At 50.6% G+C, this 23,989-nt stretch overlaps 1 protein-coding gene across 1 annotated transcript in view; it reads left to right on the forward strand.

Moving 5' to 3' along the window:
• The first annotated feature begins 5,680 nt into the window (after nt 1-5,680).
• The window catches only part of LMF1 (lipase maturation factor 1), a 143,154-nt gene continuing 124,845 nt past the window's right edge, over nt 5,681-23,989 (forward strand). Inside the window, exons 1-2 of the mRNA XM_041402021.1 lie at nt 5,681-5,966; nt 14,160-14,469. Of these exons, the coding sequence (XP_041257955.1) occupies nt 5,762-5,966; nt 14,160-14,469 (515 nt within the window). The 5' untranslated portion in view covers nt 5,681-5,761. The remainder of the gene's footprint in view (nt 5,967-14,159; nt 14,470-23,989) is intronic.

Here is a 23,989-nt window from a genome sequence, read left to right on the forward strand (position 1 = left end):
TATGCTTTGAAATGTGCCCGAACATCCGTCTGCCTTCAATGTGAAAATTAATTTGGTCTCTCAAATGGCAAAGCAGGATTTAATTTTATTTTTTTTTTCCACAAAACCCCAAACTGTAATTTTTCCAGTTTTCAGCTTTCCGTTTGCAGAGTTACTGCCTGACGTATTTGAAATACAATTTTCAAAGCGTCTTTAAAAAAAAAAAAAAATTTTAAGGCTCAAGGCAAACTAAATATGTTGGACTTGCTAATTGAATAATTGAAATTTTCTTCTAAAATTTAATGAGATTGGGGATGAGTTTATGTTTCCCTGGGCTGTGGATTGGTGACTTTGCAATGCTGTTGGACACTTGGGAAAATCTTTTCCCCTCTCCTGTGACCTATAATTAATGCATATTCCTATAAATCCTGTCTCATTGGGCAATTTACCTTGACTCACAGAATTCCAGTGTTTCATCTGTTTTAGCCAGGGGTGAGTCCAAGCAATAATCACTATTTTTAGTCCATTTTTTCCTAATCCAGCCCCTCCTGCGGAGCACCTTCCTCGGAAGATCCCAACCTCAGTGCGTGACTGAGGCTGGGAAGGGATTTGTGGGATGCTCGGAGTTTTGGAGGTAGGAATGGGAACAAGAACCCCTTTTTTCTGCTCCTTGTGTTCAGCTCCAAAGATTCCTGCAAAAGAAGCCCCCAAGGACAGGAGGAATTACAGACTTTGGTTTTCTTCCCTGCTCGCTGCTGCCTTCCAGGGCTCCCCAGCCCTGCCTGAGGCAGGGAATTGCATTTCCCAGCCCACAGGTTTGAATTCCTCTTTGTGCAGCACAGGTAGAAGGAGGAAGGTGACTTTGGGTGGCTGTTTCCTCTTGTTCCAGAGATGGGCTCGGGGATGAGGCCGTGCCTGGCAGCGGGGCAGGGAACGTGTCCTGCTGCACGTCCCAGATCCCGCACGAACCATTCCCTGTTCCCGACTCGCTCCTCGGGAGATGGAGCACAATTCCCTGGCCTCACACAGCCAGAACACAGGGAAAGGAGGGAGCTGGAGCACCTGGAGGTGCTCAGGAGCTCTGGTTTCCTGAGAAGCTCACTCAGCCATGAAATGGAATGAGATAATGCTCAGGGAACAAGTGGGTTCAAGTGGGGCTGTTTGTCCTGCGGGGGGGTCTCGTGGCCGGATTTTCGTATGACAAAGGATGGGGATGTTTGCCCAGTGATGGGCACAGGCTGGAGCTGCAGGGCAGGATCCCACAGGGTGTGTCATCCTGGCCTGACACAGCAGGCCCTGACATCAGCATTCCCAGGAAAAAGGTGCAGATTTGGGAGGGAACAACCCAGGTTCCTGTGGCCCAGTGGAGCCTTTAGGAGTGCACCCAGTTCAGAGAGGATTTGGGAGAACAGATCCAGCTCTTCCTGACAGAGTGGGCACGGCAGAGGTTGATATTTGGAATATTGCTTCATTTTCTGACGTGGCCTCCGAGAAAGTTCCTGGCCAGCTCAGCCAGTGTTTCTGGGAATCAGGCAGTAAATCCAAGGTCTGTGTGCCTGGCTCCATCACATTCCCACCTGGGAATTCTCAGCACCCCTGTGGGATGGAGGCTGCTCCACCTCCCACCCCAGTTCCTCTGTTCTGTACTCCTTCCTCCTGCAGGAATAAGAGTATGTGTGCATTGGCTCCAGAGCAGGCAGAGCCCTGCTTGTGCCAGGAAGGAAAAATTTCCTTTCCAGTGGCAGCCAGGGAAGGCATTTTTAGAGGATGAGAGCACACGGAATCTCTCTGGATGTGCTCTGGGATGCAGGATCAAAACCCACCCGTGTATGAATTACACATTAAATGTCAGGTGAGGTGTTGGATCTCTTCATTCCTCCTGCACAGCACAGCCTGGATGGCATCTTTTCAAAATAAGGGGTACTACTGTGATTAATTATGATTATTGTGATTATTAATTGCTTGTCCTATGGTACCACTTAAGGATCCCTCTTCTGAACCAGCCCTTACTCATTAACCTGCAGAAATACACAACAAAAAAAGGTGATTCTTCCTCCAAAAATCCTTTCCAGCTTTAATCCTGGAGTTAAAGATCAGATTTCCACAGGGAAAATTGGGGATTTTAAAGGGTAGAATTATTACTGCTGGGAAAAAAATGGCTTAGCAGAAAGAAGCTCCCAAATTCTCTGTGAGGTGTCCACGTCCCCTTCAGCAGGCGCAGCTGAGTGCCCGGTGTGTGCCTGCATTATCCACAGCTGCATGTCTGCTCTCTTCAGAGGAGCCCCCCGTGCTCATGCTGCCTCCCAAGCTCCTGATTTCAGCTTTCTCTGCTCCCTTTCAACCCAAATCCTGGCAGCCAGAGGGGAGAAAGGCCAGAGCTGAATGAACACAGAGCGATTTCGGGTGCCAGGGCCAGCCAGCGGGGTTGGGGTGCCGCTGGGGACAGCTGCTGGCTGCTGTGACAGTAAAGGCTTGTTCCCCTGGCACTCCTGCAGCTGGTTTGGAACACAGCAAAATAGGGGACGTGGCGTTGGGGGCGGCTTGGTGAATGAAGATGAGCATCAATGATGGCCCTGCCCGCCTGGCATTCATGAATCGCCTTCCCCTGGAGGCTTGAAAGGCTCCAAAGCTCGCTCTCAAGTACCTTGTCTGAGTTATTTCTGCTCGGGGTTTTTGCGCTGTTTTCTTTGCTCAAGTTGCCGGGTGAAAATAAAAGAAGAAACCGAGAAGTGAGCGGAAAAGGCAGCACAGGTGATGGTCCCCACAAAGGGATTCGTGGAATCACGGAATATCTGAGCTGGGAGGGACACACAAAGATCCTCGAGTCACATTTGGGACAGAAAAGACGTCATTTGGTGTCTTAATCAACTGGTTTATCACATGTTTTTCTTTCTAGCCTGAATCATCTTCCAGGAAAGCCAGGAAAGGCTTCCACTGCCTGTTATGTGAATTGAGTCCTTTTTGGTTTCACACATTTCTGCTGGTTCAGGCTTAAAATTTACAGCTCGTCCTGATGGAAGGTGCTCCTGGTCCACGATGCGGCACATCTCAGAGTGACCCTCGGCAATGAAAACCGACCCAGCTCAGCATTCCCCTCCCAGCCCCACTTGTTCCTCCCTTTTTGCTAAGCTTTAGCCTAAACCCTCCACTTTCCCGCAGTAATTTCCTCAATTATCCAGTTTGTTTTACAGACACCCCCGTTTAATGTGGAATTTGCTGTAAAAGACCCCACAAAGGAAACCATTAGCTCCCATCTATTTAAATTTTCCTCTCCAAACCTCGTGGTGGCCGATCCAGAGCTGCAGTATTCCAGTGGCCTTTAACAAACAGCTGATTTTTCCTTCCCTATACAATGCACCATTATGTGGCATATTTTTTTTTCTATTTTTTTTTTTTTTCCTACGGAGAACAATGCGAGCAGCAGTGATGGGAAACTGGAAAAACAAAAGGGGCATTTAGAAGGGACTGGTTTAGAGGCTGGGAAGTGTTGAGTAATGTTACACCTGATAGCAGATCGTTTCTCAGTGACCAGCACCGAGGTGTTTACTAAGGGGATACTCAATGTATGTTTACGCTCAAAAATGCTATTTATGAACTCTACACAGCCAGATGTTTGATGTTTGTAAATTATTTAAAGTAAAAATCATGGCGGCATCAGAAGCAGTGAATTTAGATGGGATTTTAGATGGGATTTTAGGAAGGATTTCACACTCTTCCCTGTGAGGGCTGGCGGCATCAGAAGCAGTGAATTTAGATGGGATTTTAGATGGGATTTTAGGAAGGATTTCACACCCTTCCCTGTGAGGGTAGAAGGGGCTGGGATGGAATTCCCAGAGAAGATGTGGCTGCCCCTGGGTCCCTGGAAGTGTCCAAGGCTAGCTTGGACAGGCCTTGGAGCACCCTGAGATAGTGGAAGGTGCCTAAAATTGGAACTGGATGAGCTTTAAGATTCCTCCCAACCCAAACCATGCTGTGAGTCTATGAGGAAAACCTGAAGAATTGAACTTAAAATGAACTTAAATTCCAGAGTCCAGGCAGGGTCACCTGGAGCAGGTGACACAGGAACATGTCCAGGTGGGTTTGGGATGTCTCCAGAGAGGGAGATCCACATTCTCCCTGTTCCACAGCCCTGCCCCTCCATGCAAACCAGTTTTTCTGTAAATTTAGGTGGAATTTGTTGTGTTGATCTGTCCTGAGCTCAGCCGGTCCGAGCATGGTGCTGACAACTCCAAGGCTGTGGATTCAATGTGAGCCATTCACTGAAGGGACTTGATCATCCTTGCCAGTCCCTTCCAAACCAGAATATTCTGCGATTTGGATTCTGATTTATGTTAGGGAATCTCTCCTCATCCTGTCACTGAGCACCACCGAACAGAGCCCGGCATCATCCCCTAAAACCCCTCGGAAATATCCGGATCCACTCTCACCTTCCCTCCTCCAGCCGGCCCCAGCTCCCGCAGCCTCATCAGAGACGCTCCAGCCCTCTCACACCTCCGCAACCACACTGACCGCTTACTTTATTTTATTTTTAAATAAAATTTTGCATTTTCTCGCCGGTTCGGAGAAAATTCTCCCCGTTTTCCCCGTCCCCGCCGTGTTCCCTCACGTCCCACCCCGCCGGGCCGCACACGCTCGCTGTGGCCGACACGGCAGCCCCGCTTTGAAGAGCATTCTGTCAGTTTCGCCCAATTTCTATCAGTTTCTGCCAGTTTCTCCCCATTTCTGCTCGTTTTGCCTCTTTTCTGCCCGTTTTGCCTCGTTTCTCCCCGTTTTCTTCCCGTCCCCGCAGTGTCCCCTCACGTCCCGCCCCGCCGGGCCGCACACCCTCGCTATACCCGACACGGCGGCCCCGCTTTGAAGAGCATTCTGTCAGTTTCTCCCAATTTCTCCCAGTTTCTCCCCATTTCTGCTCGTTTTGCCTCTTTTCTGCCCGTTTTGCCTCGTTTCTCCCCGTTTTCTCCCCGTCCCCGCAGTGTCCCCTCACGTCCCGCCCCGCCGGGCCGCACACACTCGCTATACCCGACACGGCGGCCCCGCTTTGAAAAGCATTCTGTCAGTTTCGCCCCATTTCTATCAGTTTCTCCCAATTTCTCCCAGTTTCTCCCCATTTCTGCTCGTTTCGCCTCTTTTCTGCCCGTTTCGCCTCGTTTCTCCCCGTTTTCTTCCCGTCCCCGCAGTGTCCCCTCACGTCCTGCCCCGCCGGGCCGCACACACTCGCTGTGGCCGACAGGCAGCCCCGCTTTGAAAAGCATTCTGTCAGTTTCGCCCAATTTCTATCAGTTTCTCCCAATTTCTGCCAGTTTCTCCCCATTTCTGCTCGTTTTGCCTCTTTCCTGCCCGTTTTGCCTCGTTTCTCCCCGTTTTCTCCCCGTCCCCGCAGTGTCCCCTCACGTCCTGCCCCGCCGGGCCGCACACACTCGCTATACCCGACACGGCGGCCCCGCTTTGAAAAGCATTCTGTCAGTTTCGCCCAATTTCTATCAGTTTCTCCCAATTTCTGCCAGTTTCTCCCCATTTCTGCTCGCTTTGCCCGATTTCTGCCCGTTTTACCCCATTTCTGCTTGTTTCGCCCCGTTTCTCCCCGTTTTCTCTCCCTCCCCGCCGTGTCCCCTCACATCCCGCTCCGCCGGGCCGCACACGCTCGCCGTGCCCGACACGGCGCCGCCGCTTTGCAGCGCATTTCTCCCGTTTCTGCCCGGTTTTCTCCATTTCTGCCCGTTTTCCCCCTTTTTTTCTCCCGTCCCCGCCGTGTCCCCTCACGGCCCGCCCCGCCGGGCCGCACATGCTCGCTGTGCCCGACATGGCGGCTCCCAGCGCGGGGCTGCGCCAGCGCCGCCCGGGCCGGGCCGGAGCCCCCGATGGAGCTCCCGGAGCGGCCCCCGCTGCATCCCCCGAGCCCGGGCTCGCTACCGCGGCCCCGCCGCTCTCCCCGGGCACCTTCTGGCTGACCCGCATCGTGCTGCTGCGCTCCATTGCCTTCCTGTACTGTGAGTGCCGGGCGGGCGCTGATCCCCCCGCGGGGGTCCCCGAGTGGTGCCCGGGGAACGGCTGGAGCTGAGCCAGGGAGGGCTGCGGGAGAGCAGGGAGAGGTTTTCCCGTCCCCCGAGGGTGGTGGGGCACTGAGCAGGCTCCCCAGGGAATGAGCACATTCCCAAGGCTGCCAGAGGAGCCCTTGGACACCGCTGCCAAGCACGTGGTGACATCCCTGGGGATGTCCCGTACAGGAATAGCGGATCTTTGCAGGACCCTCCCACTTCAGAATATTCTATGATTTTATGATCGTTGTGGATCCTCTCCAGCTCTGCATATGCCATGGCTCTCTTCTTTCCCGCTCCCACTTTCCTGGTGGACAGGTGATGGCTGGCTGGGGTTGGTGATGCTGGAAGCTGGTGGAGCTGGAAGGAGAACTTTGCTCACACCGTGAGGCTGGTACCTCTCAGCAGAGCTGTTCATCCTTTCCCCTGAAGTTGTGAGCTCACAGTGCAAGAGAGGAACTCTTTGTCTTATGCAGCAGCAGGACTGCAGGGACAGATGCCATCCCTGGGTGCCAACACCACCGACAGCCAGAACCTAGAGTCAACATGACCTTAAAATATTCCACAGTGAAAGCAGTTTCCAGCCTCTGCCGTGCTCGTTTGCCTCTCGCTTTGGCACTGAGAGCTGTGCTCAGAGCCCACTGGTGCTCCGCTTAAAAATATTTACAGTGAAACCGAAACTGACAAGTAACACACTACGGTACAAATTCTAAACTTGCCCCAGATTTGTCCACAGAATCGTTAGAATTTGTAGCCTGCCAGCCTGCTTAGATTATTTTGCATCAAAACCATGCAGAAGTTGTAGTTTCGTATGGCTTTGACACGTGCTCTGGTTCTAGTTTGGTTTCAGCTCTCGGTGAAATGCGAGGTTATGACTCTTTCAGTCAAAATGAAAGCGATTCCGATATTCCCCCGTGTGTAAATCCAGGCTGCTGAGTTTCCCGTGGCTCAGTTTGCAGTTTCCTTATGAAAAACTGATTAGTGCTCTCTGCTGTGCCTTCGGTGGAGGCCGCTGCTGCCCGGGGTGGATTTGGGGTGATAAATGTGCCACACCTGGGACCAAAGGGGGTGTGGGGGTGGGAAGGGAGCTGGGGCTGGCTGGAGGGGTGGGAATTGGTGGAAATTGAAGGTGTGGGACCTTGTGGTGAGTGGGACACCTGGGACAACGAGGTGGGGAACAAGGATCTGATTGGGGGTCAGGTGAGTTACAGGTGGAAGTGATTGAAACTGATGGGCTGCAGGAGAGAAGGAGGCTGGGAGGGGCTGAGCCAGAGGGTGAAGCTGAGCTTGCAGGTTGGTGAGTAAATGTGGGGGGCTAAAAAAGAGGGGGGATGCTTTGGGGTGGTTTTTCAAGTGGGAGAAAGCAGTGGGAATGGCTGGAAGTTGGGGGAAGACCCCAAAATGCTTCTGTAGTGTGGAGTAAGGAAATCTTTTGGAGAGTGGGATGGTAGAGGGAGAGTTTGGGGTACTGAAGCCAGAAGGAGCAGGGCAGGAGAATGTTTGTGTCCCTTGTTAAGGGAAGAGGTGGAGGAGAGGAAAAGTTCACCTGCTTGTTGTGCAGCTTGTGCTTGGCTTGTTGTGCAGCTTGTGCACTCAGGCCCCGGGGAGTTCTGCTGCTGGTTTGGGGTGAGCCAAATGAACCAAAGCCAGGAGCCTAGGTCTGGTTTGAGCCAGGTCAGATTCCTACAGGCAGCTGTGCTGAGGCTGGCAGTGCAGGAGAGGTGCCCCACAAGAATTTGTGGGGTGGAAAGTGCTTGTTGAGTGTGAGCTGGAGAGGTTGTGAGCAGGCAGATTCCCCCTGGATGCTCCAGCGGGAAGGAGGGTTTGCCCTTTGATCTCTTTGGAGTGCCTGGCTTTGGAAACGGCAGAAAACAATTCTGTGCCTCTGTGCCAAGCTGCTCTTGCAGGTTTTTTTCTGGAGATGGAAGCATTTACTGTGACAGCTGATTTTTCTCCCAGACGCGGCGATTCCGCGCGCGCCGAGGCTCAGACTCGCTGAGGAGACGGTTGATGCCGTTGTGACAGTTTGACATTCCTCAGCCGTGGGATGTTTTCCCCCCTTCTTTCATTTCACCCTTTTATGTGTAACCCTTTCCTTTCCCTTTCCTTTTGGGGGGGATTTGTGTTAAGGTGTTGGGGAATGTGGTTGGGGCTCAGCTCTGGGAGCCGAGGGATTGTTCCGCTCCTGGGTGGGAGAGTGAGGAACCTTGAGGATGAGGTAGAGAGAAACTCGATTTGGGGTGTGCAGTGCCCCCCAAAATGTGTTCTGAGGGCATGTCACCTCCTTCCTGCCCCCACCCCATTCCCAAGAGGGTGTTCATTGCCTGCTGCAGGTATGGGAGATGTTTCCCTTAGGATCCTCCTGTGTGGAAGGAGGACAGGCAGAGCAAGGCAGGTGTGGAGTGTCCTTCTGTGTGCCCTCCCTTCTTCCCCCTTTGCTTGTAACAACTCTGCCCTTCTTTTTTTGTGTCTTTTGAAGGGGTTTTCCAGAAGCAGCCCCAGCCTGGGAAGTCCCTGGCAAAGCAGCTGCTGTGTGAGAGGCAGGTTGGAGATGGGAGGTGGGAGAAGATCTGAGGATTTGGAGAGGTCAGAGACCAACCCCACCTGCTGCTGGCAGGGGTGGGAGGGCAGGGAAAGTGCATCCAGCTGAAGGGGCTCTGTGAGATTTGGTCCTTACAGCATTGTCCTGTCCCTCTCTCCCTTGGAAATGGTCTCTCTGTGTTTCCTGGTGGCTCCTGCAGGTCCTGGAAGGCCATACTGAGATCACCCCAAAGCTTCTTCATGTGAACAGTCTCTGCCAGCAGAGCTGCTCCATCCCTCTGCTCATCCTGGTGCCTCTTCTGGACTCTCTCCAGGGTCCTCCCTGTGCTGGGACCCTGGAGCTGGAGGCAGCTCTGCAGGTGGGGTCTCACCTGAGCAGGGCAGAGGTTTGGCCAAATGTCACTTGGAGATTTGCAGCTTTTCCATCCTGGTCTTGCCCTGTGTGTGTTCCCTGTGACAGGGATCGGTGTTTTGGCAATCCAGAAATACTCTGAGGTCTTGTTGGAAGGGCTCTTACAGGTAAATAGGCTGGTCCCAAAGCTCTCAACAACAAATGTGCATTTTTTTTTGCTCCCTTCACCCTCCTTCTAAATCATTTTTAAGTGCTCTTTTTGGGTGATTACAATCATCAGATTCCAGCTGTAGAAATTTCAGTAATTAGATACCACCCTCCCCAATCTCAGCCAGGCTCTGTGGAGAGCTTTGAAATAAAAGCTATTATTTAAATCCAGTTTATCTTCCTTCTCCTTATGTATTGTTTAATAGTATTTTCTTTCCCCAGCGCCAGAGCTACGGGAGGTTCAGGCTCCTTCTTCCTAAATCTGAAATCCAAAGCCCTCTCGGGGGGTTTGGCTTCCTGTAGGCTCCTGGCTCTCCCCGGTGTCCTTCCTCCTCTCTTTCTCTGCCATCTCCCCTGCTTTCTCTTCCCTCAGCTTTATTCAAAGGCTCCCAGTAGCTTTCAGCCTGCCTGCTCAGGATTAGAGAACATCTTCGGGCACTTTTGCTGCCCTGAGAGGTTTGATTCCAGCTCGGTGCTCCTTGGCAGGGCTGTGCAGCACCAGCAGTGCATCACCCTGGGTGCTCTGAGCAGCTGCACCCCCCTGGCATGGGGGGAAAAAAATAACAAAGGTGGAGAAGGGAATCTCTGTCCCGGTCTTCTCCTTGCCCAAAGCCCCTCTGAAGCAGAGGGATCTTCCCAGGGCATCCTCCAGCTGCAGGCTGGGGTGGTTTTGGACAGCCTGAGAGCCAAAGGGAAGCTTTTTCTATTTCCACAGCTTTTCAAACAAGGAGGCAGCAGAGAGATAAACACTTCAAACCCCTCCAGCAACCACCCCAAGTCTTCAGCTTGGCCGTGAAAGGCAAGAAAACAAAAAAGGTGTAAAAAGCAGAGCACTTTGTTGTGTGTTTTTTGTGGGTGTTTGGCTTCACCCTTTTGCTCGGTGCTGTGGTGTTGTGCTTCTGTGTTGCAAAACTTTGCAGGGGAATTCATCAATTGAAAATTTATTTGATTCATTTCTCTGGTAATAAAATACCAGGAATATTCTGCTCTTTCTTCTCTCCAGCAGTGCAACCTCAGCTTGCAGCATCCAGCTCAGGGCCTGTTCAAATGCCTCGTTGGGTCAAAGGGGCACTTGATAAACTGCTCCAGGCAGAGTTTTTGTGTGTGTGCATAATGTAGTTTGGTTTTCAGGCAAAGCTCCGTGCTCTTGGTTCAGTTCTTCTTGTGGTTAGGGCATCAAGGAAAAGTTAAGACTTCTTTTGACAAGAAAGGGGGGAAGACAGAAAAAGCCATATGACCGGAAAGTTTTGGATTTCACATCTTTAAATCTTTCCTGAGCATGAAAAATGGGATTCTCTCATTCTCCCACCATGACAGGCTGAGCCTGGACTGAGGGAAGGGAGCTGAGGTGCCAGGGAAATCTGGATGGAGCGAATCCCTTGGATGGGGACGCTTGGGTGGTGGTTATTGGTACCATGTGGGGTTGAACACGCTGGGTTTGGGGGCAGAGGGGAGGCTGGGAGGGGAAGGAGAAGGTGGAGAGGGGGGGAGTTAATGGAAAAGTACAGTGAAGCACCTTCCGAGGTGAGGATAAGTAGGGAAGGTCTATTAGCAGCCCTGGTAATTTGCATGTATTATGTAAAGCTCAGCTGGCAGCAGGGAGAGCTCCCATGTGAGCTGTCAGAGGCTCTGCAGTGGGAGGCAGCCCTGGAGCTGCTCTGTTCCCTCCACCTGCACAGCCCCAGGAATGGCACCTCCAGGTGGAACAGGGGACTGGGCACTCCCAGATCCTGGAATTGTCCTTGAGAAGCACAGGCAGTGAGCCCAGGGGTGGTAGGGTTTGTGACAGCTCTGGAGAGTGCAGAATCCCAGGGAAAAGCTCCAGGAGCAAGGGGAGGTGGGTCAGTGTGCCCCACGCCCGGCAGGGTGGTGATGCTGCCGGTCAGTGCCCAAAGTGGAAGCAAAGTTGTTTGAGCTGGAGGATGCAGAGTGAAAAATCCCCAAACATGAGGCCACAGGGAGAGAGGTTCCAGAATAAGGATTAAAGAAGAGGAAGGAGCACAGGCTTTGGGGGAGAAGGGACTTTTTTACCCCTTGAGCAAGCCACGGTCGAAGGGAAGGTTCCTGGAGAAGGCAGCAGGGTCTGTTACACTGAATTTAAGGCTCCAGTTTCTCTGGGCTTCAGAGAGAGGAAGCAATGACAAGCTGATAAATAACTTCCCTTTTCCCCTCCTGGATCTGGGCATCTCCTGTGCTGCTGAAATCCTCTGCAGTCTCTGTCTTTAGTTTCAGCTCTTCCCCGTGAACTGCTGCCTGAGGGGGAAACCTCGGGAGATGGAGCAGGCATGGGTGGAGGTGGGAGCTGAGCCCATCCCAGAGATGCTGGGGATGGGTGGAGAGGGAGCCTGGAGTGATCAGAGACTGAGCATGGGGAGTGTCCAGGAGAGGGAGCTGGATCCGGGCTGGAGCTCTGGGAATGTCAGCATCACCTGGCAGGTGATGGATCACACCCAGGCGGAACGCTGGGGTTTGCTTTGGGGGAGGTGAATCCTCCCAAAATCAGGGCTGGTGCTGCTGGGTTTTAATTGTGGATGCTGCTGAGGGAAATTGATGTTCTGGGAGAAAACCCCTTTGGAGCCCGAGCTGGGCCATCCAAAATGTGCATTTTTTGGCAACTTCAGCCCATTTTTTGCTGCCTGCAGGCTCGGGGAGGCTGAGCAGGATTTTGTCCATCCAGTGTGCGCTTTGCTGGAATTGCTGGTGTTTGTTTTTCCTAATTTACCCTTTCCTTGTTTGTCTCGTGCACGGCGCAGGGGTCTAATTTGGACTTTTTTAGGCAAAAACCTGCTCAGCATTTATGGGTTGGGGCAGCAATTCTGGAGCATTTAGAGGTGAATTTGATTAGCACTTTTGGAAAACTGTGCAGCAAATTGCAGTGCTAATCACGGGAAATCAAGCCACGGAGTTTTAAGGCAGAACTGGCTTTCAGTTGGCTTTTTTAGGGCCAAAAATGAAAATATTAAGCTGTCTAAAGCTCAGAAGAATTTTATTTCTGCTAGTTTCATATCAGGCTTTCTGATTACACAGTTGTGCTGAGCTGATTGTTGGTAGAAAAACATGGATAAAACAGAAAGCAGTTAATTTGTGTCCCAGAACTGATCCTGTGGTGTTTGAATCAGCTTTTCTCATGTCTTTCCCCATCCATAATTGAATAAAATAATTGAAGAAAAATGTCTTTTATTTGTAAAATCATTCACTGTGTAGAAAAGATGGATGGGAAGAGACACAACCCATTAACTCCCAACTTTATTGTGCCATCCCTGGGGTCCAGGATCTTCTGGAATCAAAGGGAACCCTCCCAGTGACCTCTGCTGTGTGCCGATGATGACTTTTAGTGGTTTTTAAATGAGAATAAAACCCATGGCTGTGTGCAGAGAGCTGGGGGAGCGTTAAGTGGATTAAGTGGAACCCACTGGAGACCTTTGTCTGGGGAATGGGACTTTCAGTCGGATTCCCTGGGGCTGCAGACTTTGGGTTGCTGCTGCTTCAGACTTCAAAGAAATGGGAATTTGGGCTCTGATTTCACACAGCCTCTCCCCCAGTGCTCCCAGTGAGAGACACCAGATGAACACCGGGGTTGTTGTTTGCAGAATGCCAGCATTGAGATAAGGAAGGAAACAGATTTGATCATTAACCAAGGAAGATTGGGGAGGGGAACAAATTGGCTTTTTCCAGGAGCTCTGGTGCTGCTGCCCATGACGTGGCTGGTGTTTGGGTGATGTTTGAAGGATGGGTAAATGAGTGGATGCAGCCTAATCAGGAAATGTTGGCCTTCCTCATTTTATTTTTTTCCCCTGAGACATGGAGATTACTGGAGTTACAAACTGCAAATTGGTAACTGCAGGAGATGCCTAAAATATGAGATAATGCCTAAAAACTGCCCAACTTTCTCTGTAGGACATCAAATGCTAGGTCTATGAGCTGTAATTAAATTGCTGATGTGCTGTTAAAAAAGGCAGCTGGCTGCTCTGAGAGTGTCCAGGGCTGGAGCAGAAACACTATAAATGGGACAGCTGTAAGGACATGGAAAAGTGGGAATTTAAGGGGTGGGAAAGTGGTAAGATTTTGGATTTCCAACTTTCCAGGGTGTGAGAAGATGCAGAGGGTCAGAGCTGCTGTTCTGGGAAGTTGTGGGGGTGAAGCATGAACTCAAAGAATTGAGGGTGCTTTGAGCAGCTCTGGGGTCCTCAGCACAGGAAGGAATTGGAGCAATTCCAGAGCTGCTCCAGGACTGGAGCCAGGCTGGGAGAGCTGGGGCTGCTCACCTGGAGAGGAGAAGGCTCCAGGGAGAGCTCAGAGCCCTGCCAGGGCATAAAGGGGATCCAGGAGAGCTGGAGAGGGGCTGGGGACAAGGGATGGAGGGACAGGACACAGGGAATGGCTCCCAGTGCCAGAGGGCAGGGATGGATGGGATATTGGGCAGGAATTCCTGGCTGGAAAGGTGGGCAGGGCCTGGCACAGGGTGCCCAGAGCAGCTGGGGCTGCCCCTGGATCCCTGGCAGTGCCCAAGGCCAGGCTGGACAGGGCTTGGAACACCCTGGGACAGTGGAAGGTGTCCCTGCCATGGCAGGGGTAGGATGAGAGGCTCTCCAAGGTCCCTTCCAACCCAAACCATCCTGGGATTCTATGAATACCTAATTAATGGTGTAGATGAGTTTAAGCTATCTAATTAACAACATTTTGTTCTATTAAGTGTTTTCAATACAAGGAAATTGATAGATGCCCTGGTAATGTTCCATAAAGCTGGAGATCTCCTCCAAAGCCAGGATGGGATTTATAGAATTCCTCTGCCTTCTCCACTGAGGTTCATAGAAACCACAGAATCCTGGACTGGTTTGGGTTGGGAGGGACCTTAAAGATCTTCCAGGTGCAACCCAGGGAACCTTTTGTTGGGCTCTGTAGTGACTGTGTTATATTTTAATGGAGATACGGACTTGGGAATAAATTCCTTCCAAGAATGACTTCCCTAGATCTGGATTCCAATCCTCTCGCTCACCCTGGGTGATTCCTCTCACATTTTTCCCCCTCTCCTTGTTCCCCTGCAGTCGTGGCCTTCCTGGTGGCCTTTCAGCAGAACAAGCAGCTGATAGGAGAGAAGGGGCTGCTCCCCTGCAAGCTCTACCTGCAGGATGTCAAGAAATACTTCAAGGGCAAGGTCGGCCTGGATGCCCTGAGCTATGCCCCCACTCTCATCTGGTTCCTGGACTGGTCTGCCATGGACAGCACCTTGGATTGCCTGGCCCTGGCTGGCCTGGCAGTGGCAGCCTTTGTGCTGCTGACTGGCTGTGCCAACATGGTCCTCATGTCCCTGCTGTGGCTCCTCTACCTCTCCCTGGTCAACGTTGGACAGATCTGGTGGGTTCTCAGTCCCTCTGCTCTGCTTTTCCCTCGTGCTGCTTGTGGTACACATTGATTTTTCCTGGTGCAGTTTGGATTTCCAGTCAACAATTTGTGATTGTTCCTCACCAGATTATCCATGTAGGAATGTGAGATAAGGACCTGGCAGGGATGATTTTTGGACACAAATGATTGATGGCAATGTCCCAGCTCTGTCTCACCTGGGATGTCTGTCCTGAGTTCTCCTGTGTTCATTGGTGCAGGGTGGGATTTGATGAACTTCATCCTATAATTCCATGACCTTCCATAATTCCATAACCTTCCATACTGTGTTATCCCAGCTGTGCAGTGCTTCCCTCAATCATTGCTTTTAGGGTGGTTTCTCAGCTCTGCCCAGGAGAGAGCTGCAGTTCTGTGCTTCAGACCAAGTGCAGAAAGTTTGTGGGGAGAAAGGAGAAGCCCTGACTCCTGTGGATCAGCCTGCTGCAGGGGAGAGCTCAAATAAAGGGTTTGGCTTCTCCTTGCTCTTGTTCAGGCCCCAAATGTGTTGTTTGAAAGAGGATGTGCCTTGAAAGCCCCAAATCTCATCAGGTCACCTCCTGAGGTGCCTCTCTGCCTGCAGCTGAGCTCGTGTGGAGGGAGAAGCTTCAGGAGGTGCTCAGGGAGATTCTTCTCAAATGTTCTGGCTTTACAACAGGGCACCTTTTGCACAGATGGGCTCAGTGGGTTTGATTTTAAGGGTTTGCATGTGCTGCCCCTTCATTCCCATCCTACTCCAGCTGGAATGTAAGTGGGTGAAGGAGAGCAGCCTCTGAAAAGCTCCATTCTCTGAGCTCTTAACTCAGCACCAACTTAAAGCTGTGAGACCAAGCTACAGAGTTGGACAAATAACTCAGTGCATGGTTTTCCATTGCCTGTTTCCAAATTATTCCAGGGTTTCTTGTCTCTTTTCTAGATGTTTTAATGTGAAAGGGCAGGAATTCAAGCATCCTCCTGCTGTGGCTTCCAGGGGTACCGGAGCAAAACCTGGCTGTGGTCCTCCTTGACTCCTTCCTCTTTGTGTTTCTGTTTGGAGGGGAGAAAGAAAGAAAGAAAAAATCCCAACAGCCTCCCCCTGAAGCTGCCAAGGTTTTGAGGCTGAGCTCTGGAGCTGCAGTGACTCCAGGGCTGGAGGTTTGATCTCTTAATTCCTGGAGCAGTGGGATAATTAAGACAGGCTCTCTTCATTAGTGCCCACAGCTCTCTGGAGTGCTCCCTGTGCTGGTGCTGTAGAGCTCTTGTAGTTTTATTTTTTTAAAAAACCCACCTGGAATTTTTTCCCACATGTGTTTTTTCCCATGTCTTGGGGCAGTGGATGCTGTGCTGCTCCTCTGCTCCCACTTTTCCTGGCTTGGGGGTGCTGGCTCCTCTGACAGTCCTGCAGAGCTCCTGAGGTTTTCCCAAAATAATTCCAGTTGTGCCTGGTGAGCTCTGAGTGGCTGTTTGGGCACCTTTCTTAAGGAAGAGGCAGAGGGTGGTGGGTACAGAGAGCCTGTCCCTCTCCTCACCAGCCCTTATCCAAACCCCAACTCCTGAGCAGGGGGAAGCTCAGGGATCAGTGCTGGGGTCCCCTCCCAGCTCCAGGACAATGATCCTGGCAGGAATGCACCTGGAGCTGGTTGTGCTTGAAAGGAATTGACTCCTGATAGCTGAGATAAGGCTGGATTTATTTTTTTCCCCCCCTCCTTTGCTCCTCGAGGTTTCAGGGATGAAATTTAGCCTGGTGTACAACAACAACACACCAAGGGGGAAGGGATAAGAGAAAAGGGGGGATTAGAGGTGTTCCCTCAGCTGGTTTTCCTCTTCATTTCAGTGTTAACCAGGAAATGAGGTGGTTCTTGGGAAGGGCTGAGGGAGAAGACCCCAATCAGCCCAGCTCATTTTCCATCAGATCCTCTGGAATGGGTCAAAGCCAGATTATTCATGTGCTGCCTGCAGTGTGACACGGAATTCCCTGGACAGAGGGATGCTGGCTGCTTCCAGCACAGGGAAAGAGCAAAGCAGGGCTCACTCAATGCTCCCTGTCCTTCAGGAGCTCTGGTGGTGCAAAGGGAGGAGCTCAGAGTACCCAAAATCTGCAGTATTGGCCCTAAAACCAAGGCTGGATTTAAAACCAAGGCTGGCTTTAAAACCCCTCCTCACACTGGTTTCTAGGTGGGGTTAGATGGTGCAGTGATTGTCTTGCTCCCAGTTTGGGGCAGGTTGAGAGGTTTTGGTGGGTTCTGTTGCTTCTCCAAAGGACCTGCAGGGAGCACAGCTCTCCTGGAGTGGGAAGGACAATGCCTGGCATTCCTGGAGTGATGAGGCAGCTCAGCAGAGAGGTCTCTGAAATGAGCAGGAAATTCCTCCTGTGGCCCAAATATATTTCAAAAATCCTTTGTGGCTCCAAATAAAAACATTACTTTGATTTTTTTTTTTTTTTTTTTTTTGTACAACCCTGCTGTCCCTCTTCACTGGCCAGCCTGGGCTCCTGTGAGCCACCCCCATGGGCTCTCCCCATCCACCAAAATCCTCTGCTGAGCCTCCCTGGGAAGCCCCTCCAGGGGAGACCCAGCAGGATCAGCAGGAACAGAGCTCTCTTCTCTAGGCCAGTGAGGGACAATTTATTCCTTTTATCGCCCTTTTGTCTATTTTAATTTTAAATGTCCCTATTTGTTTTGGGCTGCTGAAGGAGCAGCTCTTTCAACTGCTGCCCAGCTGGCTTGGGCTCAGCCAGGGAAGCTTCAGAAGAGCAAAGTGTGGCCTTTGAAGGGCAGGACACGTTCCCTGCCTGCCCTGGCCCCACCTGGCAGCTGGGGAATATCCATGAGCCTGGGGACAGCACAGCTGGGGGCTTGGAGGGTCTCAAATCCCTCAAAAAAACTGTTCCTCTGAGCTGTTTGCAGGATAAGGAGGATTTGGGCAGCCTAAAATCCCAAGAACCAGGCCCAGCTTGTGGCCCTTGGCTTTGCCAGTTCATTGTCCTTGACTCTCAACAGCCTGAAGTAAGATGCACTTTGGTGGTTTTCTCAAGTGGCCTTGCAGAGAAATTGATTTATTTTGGTGCCTGGGAAGTGTGGGGTTGAGATTGCCAGTGCTTTCCACCTTGAAATGTGGTGGGTTTTGTCATTCTGGGTTTCCCAAGCCAGCTGTGGGTCTGGGCAGACAAAACCTGGGATGTGTTTGGGGTCAAGGCCACCCATGTGATGGTGTCACACTTCCATCAGAAGCTCAGTGTGTCTGCCTTAAAATACTGGATTTTTTTTTCTTTTTTCTCCATCTGCCACTTTGAACTTTTTCCTTTTGAAGTAGGAGACTGTCAAGAAGTTCAAAATCTGTCAAGGCAGAGGAATATTTAATATCTGACCTGTTGGGTGAAGTGCTGAATCATTATGTTCATTTTAACCTTGATTATTCCTGCCATTTCTGCAGTAGTAAAATAGGAGTAAAGTGACAATAGTCAGTTTGAGTCGAGTAGAAGCTGTTTAAAGATGTTTTAAAAGATTTTTGTGGCAATTCCTCATAGTCCAACATCCATTTTGCAGCCTGCAAATCCAGCTTTTGTCCACAGGTCCCACACAAATGGCTTTGCCTTTCTCCCCACTTCCTCCCTCCTGAATATTCCTATCATGGGTTTTCATCCATTTACACAAGAATATGGGAAAAGCTTGGTTGGTTTCATCAAAATCCTCGTTGCAGGTGACCCCAGCCTCCATTTGTGGTGTCCCTCCCTGTGGGATTGTGTTTGTGGGGATGAGCAGGACAAGCTCTGTGGGAGAGGCTTGCAGCAGGAATTAAATCAGTTTTTGTACCAGAATCACTAATGCACTTCTGAAATGACTGAGTAATTCTGGGATAAATTCACTTTTATCCCCCAGTAAGGTGTCTCCAGAGAGCTATTACATTTTCTTATAGAAACAAACTTTTCAGCTACTCTGCCACTGATCTCCTGTTTCTTCTCCTGTTGTTTCCTCCCTTCCAGCATTTCCAACTGGTATCTGAAAACCTTTCCTTCCCCTGGGTTATTGTGTTCCCAAAGCTCATTGCCCATTGTCAGACAGCACAGATTAAAAAAGAAAAAACAGCTGGAATTGTGGGATTTTAAATCCTGTTGCCTTTATTTTCTTTCAAGATTCTGGTTGAGTTACAGGAGCTCAAGGGAATAAGTTAAACAAGGCAATAAATAAAATGTTACAGCACAAGGTGGCTGCAAGGTTCTTTGTAGTGGGGTCTTCCCTTGTGGAAAAGGGTGGTGCAGCAGGGATTTGGGGCCAGACAAGGACCAGGCAGGGATTTTGGGGCCAGAGGAAGGACCAGGCAGGGATTTTGGGGCTAGAGGAAGGACCAGGCAGGGATTTGGGGGCCAGACAAGGACCAGGCAGGGATTTTGGGGCCTTTAAGGAATATGAAATGTGACCTTTGAAGCCCAAAAAATCAGTTTCTGCCTCCAAGTTCCTGGTGCTTTTTCACCTTTAGCAGCTGCAAGAGGGCAGCTTGGCAGTTCCACATGAAAGGACATTTTGGAAGGCCAAGTGTGCAGCAGGTCAGGCAGGCTTGGCTCTGAGGCAGGTGGTTTAATTGCAATTAAATGAGTGTCCTCAGGAGTTCATCTGCAGCAGAGAAAGGGGAAGGGCTGGAGTGTGGTGGAGGGTTTGTGGGGTTTGTTCTCATTAAAAAGCACTTGAACCATGCAGGGTTTAATGAGAGTGAGCTGAGGGCTGCGTCGGGCTGAGCTCCAGTGGGGCTCAGGAGATGCTCAGGGAATGTTTTCCCTCTCCAGGAGCAGGTGAGTGGCCATTAAATGAACCTCTTCCAGTGCTTTTTCCTCTTATTTTCTACACCTTTGGGTTCTGAGATCAAACTTAGGTGCTTTGTCCAGAGTGATCCAGCCCAGTAAATGTTGGAGACAGGTCTTTGAGTTTGTTACTGCAGGTTGGAAAGCAGCCAGGGTGTGAATCAGGCCTGGATTTGGCAAAACATTCCCATTTTTAAGCACTTTTATTTGTGACCCTTGGATGGTGAGGGCACAAGAGTGTGGATTGGATCATCCTGGAGTGGTTTGGAGTGGAAGGGAATTTAAGGATGATCCCATTCCACCCCTCTCCCAGCTCCATCCCTCTGCCCATCCTGGGGTTTCCTCTCGCCTGGGGGAGCCCTGTCCTGAGCAGCAGATGGAAAATCCCCCTTGGAGCTCCCAGCAGCCCAAGGCAGCAGGAATCAGTGGATTTTTAAGCAGTTTGGATAATTCAGGAAGACTTTTTTTTTTTTTTTTTGCAGACCCTGAAAAATCAGGAGCTGTGAGAAAAAGAATGGCAACCTGGGTGTCCTGGGTTTTATCAGGACACGTGGGAAGTTCTCAGGGATCACTGCACAGGCAGGAATGGATGTGGCAGCTGTGCTTGACAGGGTGACCTTGGCAGGGGCTTCCCATCAGTCTCCATCCAGCTTTATCATGTCTGGAAGTGATACAAGCTTGTACTGAGGGGCTGGAATTCTTAACTGAGACCAGCTTTCCCTTCAGGTTGGAAGTGGAAGCAGAAATTCCTGTTGTGCCTGAATCCAGAGTCCAGTTTTGCGTATTAAAAAGAAATATCTTTAGATCATTTGGTTCAATCTCATTAACCAAATCACCTTGGTGCCTTTGCTAAATTGCAGGTTTTTAGAGCCTTGTAAACAGAACTCTTTTTGCAGCCTGGCTTTATTTTCCCAGCTTTCCATAATACCCCAAAAACAACACCTAGAGAAGTTAGAATATCTTATTCCTTAATCAGGCCTTGGCAGGGAAGCTCAGGAATTTCTTTGTTATCTCAGCCTCGCATCCCTTCTGCTCCGAGCTGCCCTCCCTCTGTCCCCAGCAAGAAAAGATGATCTCTGCAAACATCAAGCCAGAGTTGCAGGATCTCAGGGGGTCATCCTTCCTGCCCAGGAAGCTGCTTTTTGGCACTTCCTCCCCGCCCAGAAGAGAGGGAATGGATCGGTTTCAAAGAATGCTGCGAGCAGCCCTGAGCGCTGGGGATGACACATTAATGAAAACAAAGATTAATTCCATGTGACACCGCTGCCTTGCAGCACAACTGGGAGCTAATGAAGCTAATGAGAACCATATTTGGGGTGAGAGATGAAAATTGAATCGTGGCTGATGGCAGAAATGAATCACTGAATGTTTCTTCCCCCCGCTCCCGGCATGGGGGAGGTTTTCCCCTCCTTGCCCTGGGTTGGGGTTGGGGTGGGAGCAGTCCTTGAGAGGTGCCAGTGGGGTCTGCTCAGTGGGATTTGGGGTGGGTGGGCAGCAGGAGCTGATCCATGGCTGGACTGGTGCTGCAGAGCTGGAATTTGGGAGGTTTCTTGTCCAGGTGGCACTGGGCAGTCCCAGTCTGCAGAGTGCTGGGCAGCAGTGGCCAGGCTTAGACAGATCCATTAATGCAATTAAAATTATGCAATATTTATATTGCATAAATGCATTAAAGAGATAGAAAACCTATATAAAATATTATAGTACATATGCAATATATATGCAGTTATATTGCATATCTCTTATATGCAATATAAATGCATATATTTATATGCATTTATTAAAAATGCAATTTAATCCAATTAAAGGATTCCTCTTTTAATCAAGCAGTTACTGACATCCTGTTTTCCTGGGATTTTACCTGCAGAACCTTTCTGCTGGTAGCAGTATTCAGGAGGTGATTCTCACTTGTTCTGTGTCCAGGCTGCTGCTGATCCCGAGGTTTTCCATCAGTGTCCAGCTGTGCTCCTGCTGCTGGGGCTCATCCAGCCCAGGGATGCTCAGCCTGGCCTCTGTTCCCATTTTCCCCTTTCCCTGGGCTCAGTGTCCAGCCCAAGGAGCAGCTCCCAGAGGGATTTCAAAGCTGCCACCTCAGCACCTGCTTTTGGCACCGGCAGGATTTGATCCAAGCAAACCCTGCTGGAGTCTGACAAACTGTGCATTCCAAGCCAGGCTTTGGAATGGTGTGTGACTTTGGGAAGGAGCATGGATGGTTTGGGTTGGAAAGAGCTGCTGGTTTGTGTGGTGGGAAGGAAGATGCAGAGTTGGTGGCTGCCGGGGCTCAGCTCATCATTCACAATTCCTCTCCTGCCCAGCCTTGCCAGGGGAGCACAGTGTGGTGTTTTGGGAGGAGCCAGGTGGATGCACAGGGTGGGACATCCCATTCCTCACCCCCTGCTTGGCTCCAGCCCCTTCCCCAGCACGAGGAGCAAACCTCCTCCTCATCCTCATCCTTTATTTTTAATGTTAGCCCCGTTCCTCCCATTTCAATGTGGATGTTGTAATTACAGAGCACAGAATCCCAGCTTTTAGAGCTCTGTGACCACAAGAAAGTGAATCCAGAAACCAGACTGGTTTCATTTGCTCCCATTCCAGCTGATTTCCTCCCCCCACCATGGCTGTGCAGTGCTGAAGGCTTGGCAGAGACTAAAACCAGCTGTCAAAAAGGTTTCTTACCCCCACACTTTTAAGTTAATGATGTTCTGAAATTAATGGCGCACCAGACTAATCCTGGATCTCATTTTGATGGATTTTGCCAGGGATGTTTCCCAACTGGGCTGGGGAAGTGAATCCCCAGGTCCCAGGGAAAAAAGAGAGGGGTGTTTTTCCATCCTAAGTGTTTACAGCTTTAATTTGGTTGGTATATTGTGGTTTTCCAACAAGCTTTCAGTAACTTTTGGAAGCTGTGGATGAGCTTTTCCACTGCTCAGAGCCAGGGAAGTGGCAGTGTCTGGGTGTCCCCTTGCTCTGGAAGTGGCTGCGGGCACAGGAGAGGCTCCAGCCTTGGCACAGGGGGGGAAAGCTGAACGAGCTGAGTTGGATTAGCTGAGGGAAAATCAAAAAAGCTAATTAAGTTAATTAGCTGAGGGAAAGGAGACAGAGATAAGGTGTGTGAAAAAGCAGAGAGGTTGGAACCCTGGCACAGAGGGGTTGTGGAGTCATCCCTGGAAGTGTCCCTGGACAGGGCTGGGAGCACCTGGGACAGTGCGAGGTGGCCCTGCCATGGCAGGGGTGGCACTGGGTGGGCTTTGGGCTCTTTCCAACCCAAACCATCCCAGGATTCTGCTCTCTGCCCTGTCTCCCTGGGGACAGGACAAGGAGCTGCTGGTTTGTGTGGTGGGAAGGAAGATCCAGGTCAGGCTTAAGGAAAAGCCTCCTAAATGTCCACGTGGAATAACCTCAGGCTGGATGCTTGGAGAGGGAGGGGAAATCTCAGTTTCTGGCTGAGGTGATTCTCTCACAGTCCTATCCTGGGACAGGTGCATTTCCCACATTTCCTGTACTTCCACGGCTTAACCCTTTAACACCCTGCTGGATTTGTGGCAGGTGCCTCATGCAGCTTTCCCTGTCACTGGAATTTCGGAAGGAAGCTCCTTTTGGTTGCCTGCTGTGCCCTGGGGCTGCTCCAGGGTAGATGATCCTCTGGGATATGGAGATCCATCCCTCCCTGCCAGAGGGAAGGCCTGCAGAGTTAAAATGCCACATTCCCAACCTTCCCAGGGATGGGATCCCTCACAGTGGAGCTCCCCACCTTGTGGAGACCTCCTGGAAACCTCCTTTTGGGGACCAAATCCTGGTGCAGAATAGAAAATATGCCTGTACCTAGTAACTTTTCCCTGTTAATGTTTCCAGTTAATGATGTTCTGAAATGAATGGTGCACCGGACTAACCCTGGATCTCATTTTGATGGATTTTGCCAGGGATGTTTCCCAGCTGGGCTGGGGAATCCCCAGGTCCCAGGGGGAAAAAAAAGAAAAAAAGGTGTTTTTCCATCCTGGAAATCTCCTTTTGGGTACTAAATCCTGGTGGAGAATGGAAAATATGCCTGTAGCCAGTAACTTTTCCCTCATCCCAAGCTCCAGAGCCCAGGGAAGGAGAGGGATCTGTGGTGGAATCATCAAAGTTGCCATCTGGGATCACTTCCCATGGGGATGTTCTCTGTGGGGAGCAGCAGTGGGAGCTGTTAACAGCAGCTGCAGATTTAGGGATGAGCAGGGGATTCTCCTGCCTGTGGGAATTCAGCTGGAAGGAGCTGGTGGTGCTGGGCACAGCTGGGGTGGAGCTGGTTTTATTCTGTTTTTAGTACAAATTCAGCTGGATTTTCCTCAGAACATCCAATTTATAGATGCAAAACAAACAGTTTATAGATGTAAAGGTAAAATCTGCCTGGCTTATCCTATTTTTAATGGACTCTGTTTAGAATATTATTTTGGGAATGTTTTAGAGGTTTAGAGACTCCTGTCCCAAACAAGCCCTGCATTAAATAACCTGAGCAGCTCTGGGGCAGCTGAGTGGAGAAGGAAATGTGAATTTCTGGGACAAGTCTGGCTGATGAGCTCCTTCTCCAGCAAACAAAACCCATCACTGCCCATGCAGGAAAAAAGGAATTCCCTGGAAAAGGTGGCATTTTGTGTTTGGGGGAGAATTTCTGCTCCCTGGAAGGTTTTGCAGAGCCGTGTGCTCAAACCCCTGACAGCAGGATGTGTTTTCCTTGGGAATGATGGGGTT

Source organism: Onychostruthus taczanowskii, unplaced genomic scaffold, assembly GCF_017590055.1.
Source record: "Onychostruthus taczanowskii isolate IOZ18803 unplaced genomic scaffold, ASM1759005v1 scaffold19, whole genome shotgun sequence".
Taxonomy (NCBI): domain Eukaryota; kingdom Metazoa; phylum Chordata; class Aves; order Passeriformes; family Passeridae; genus Onychostruthus; species Onychostruthus taczanowskii.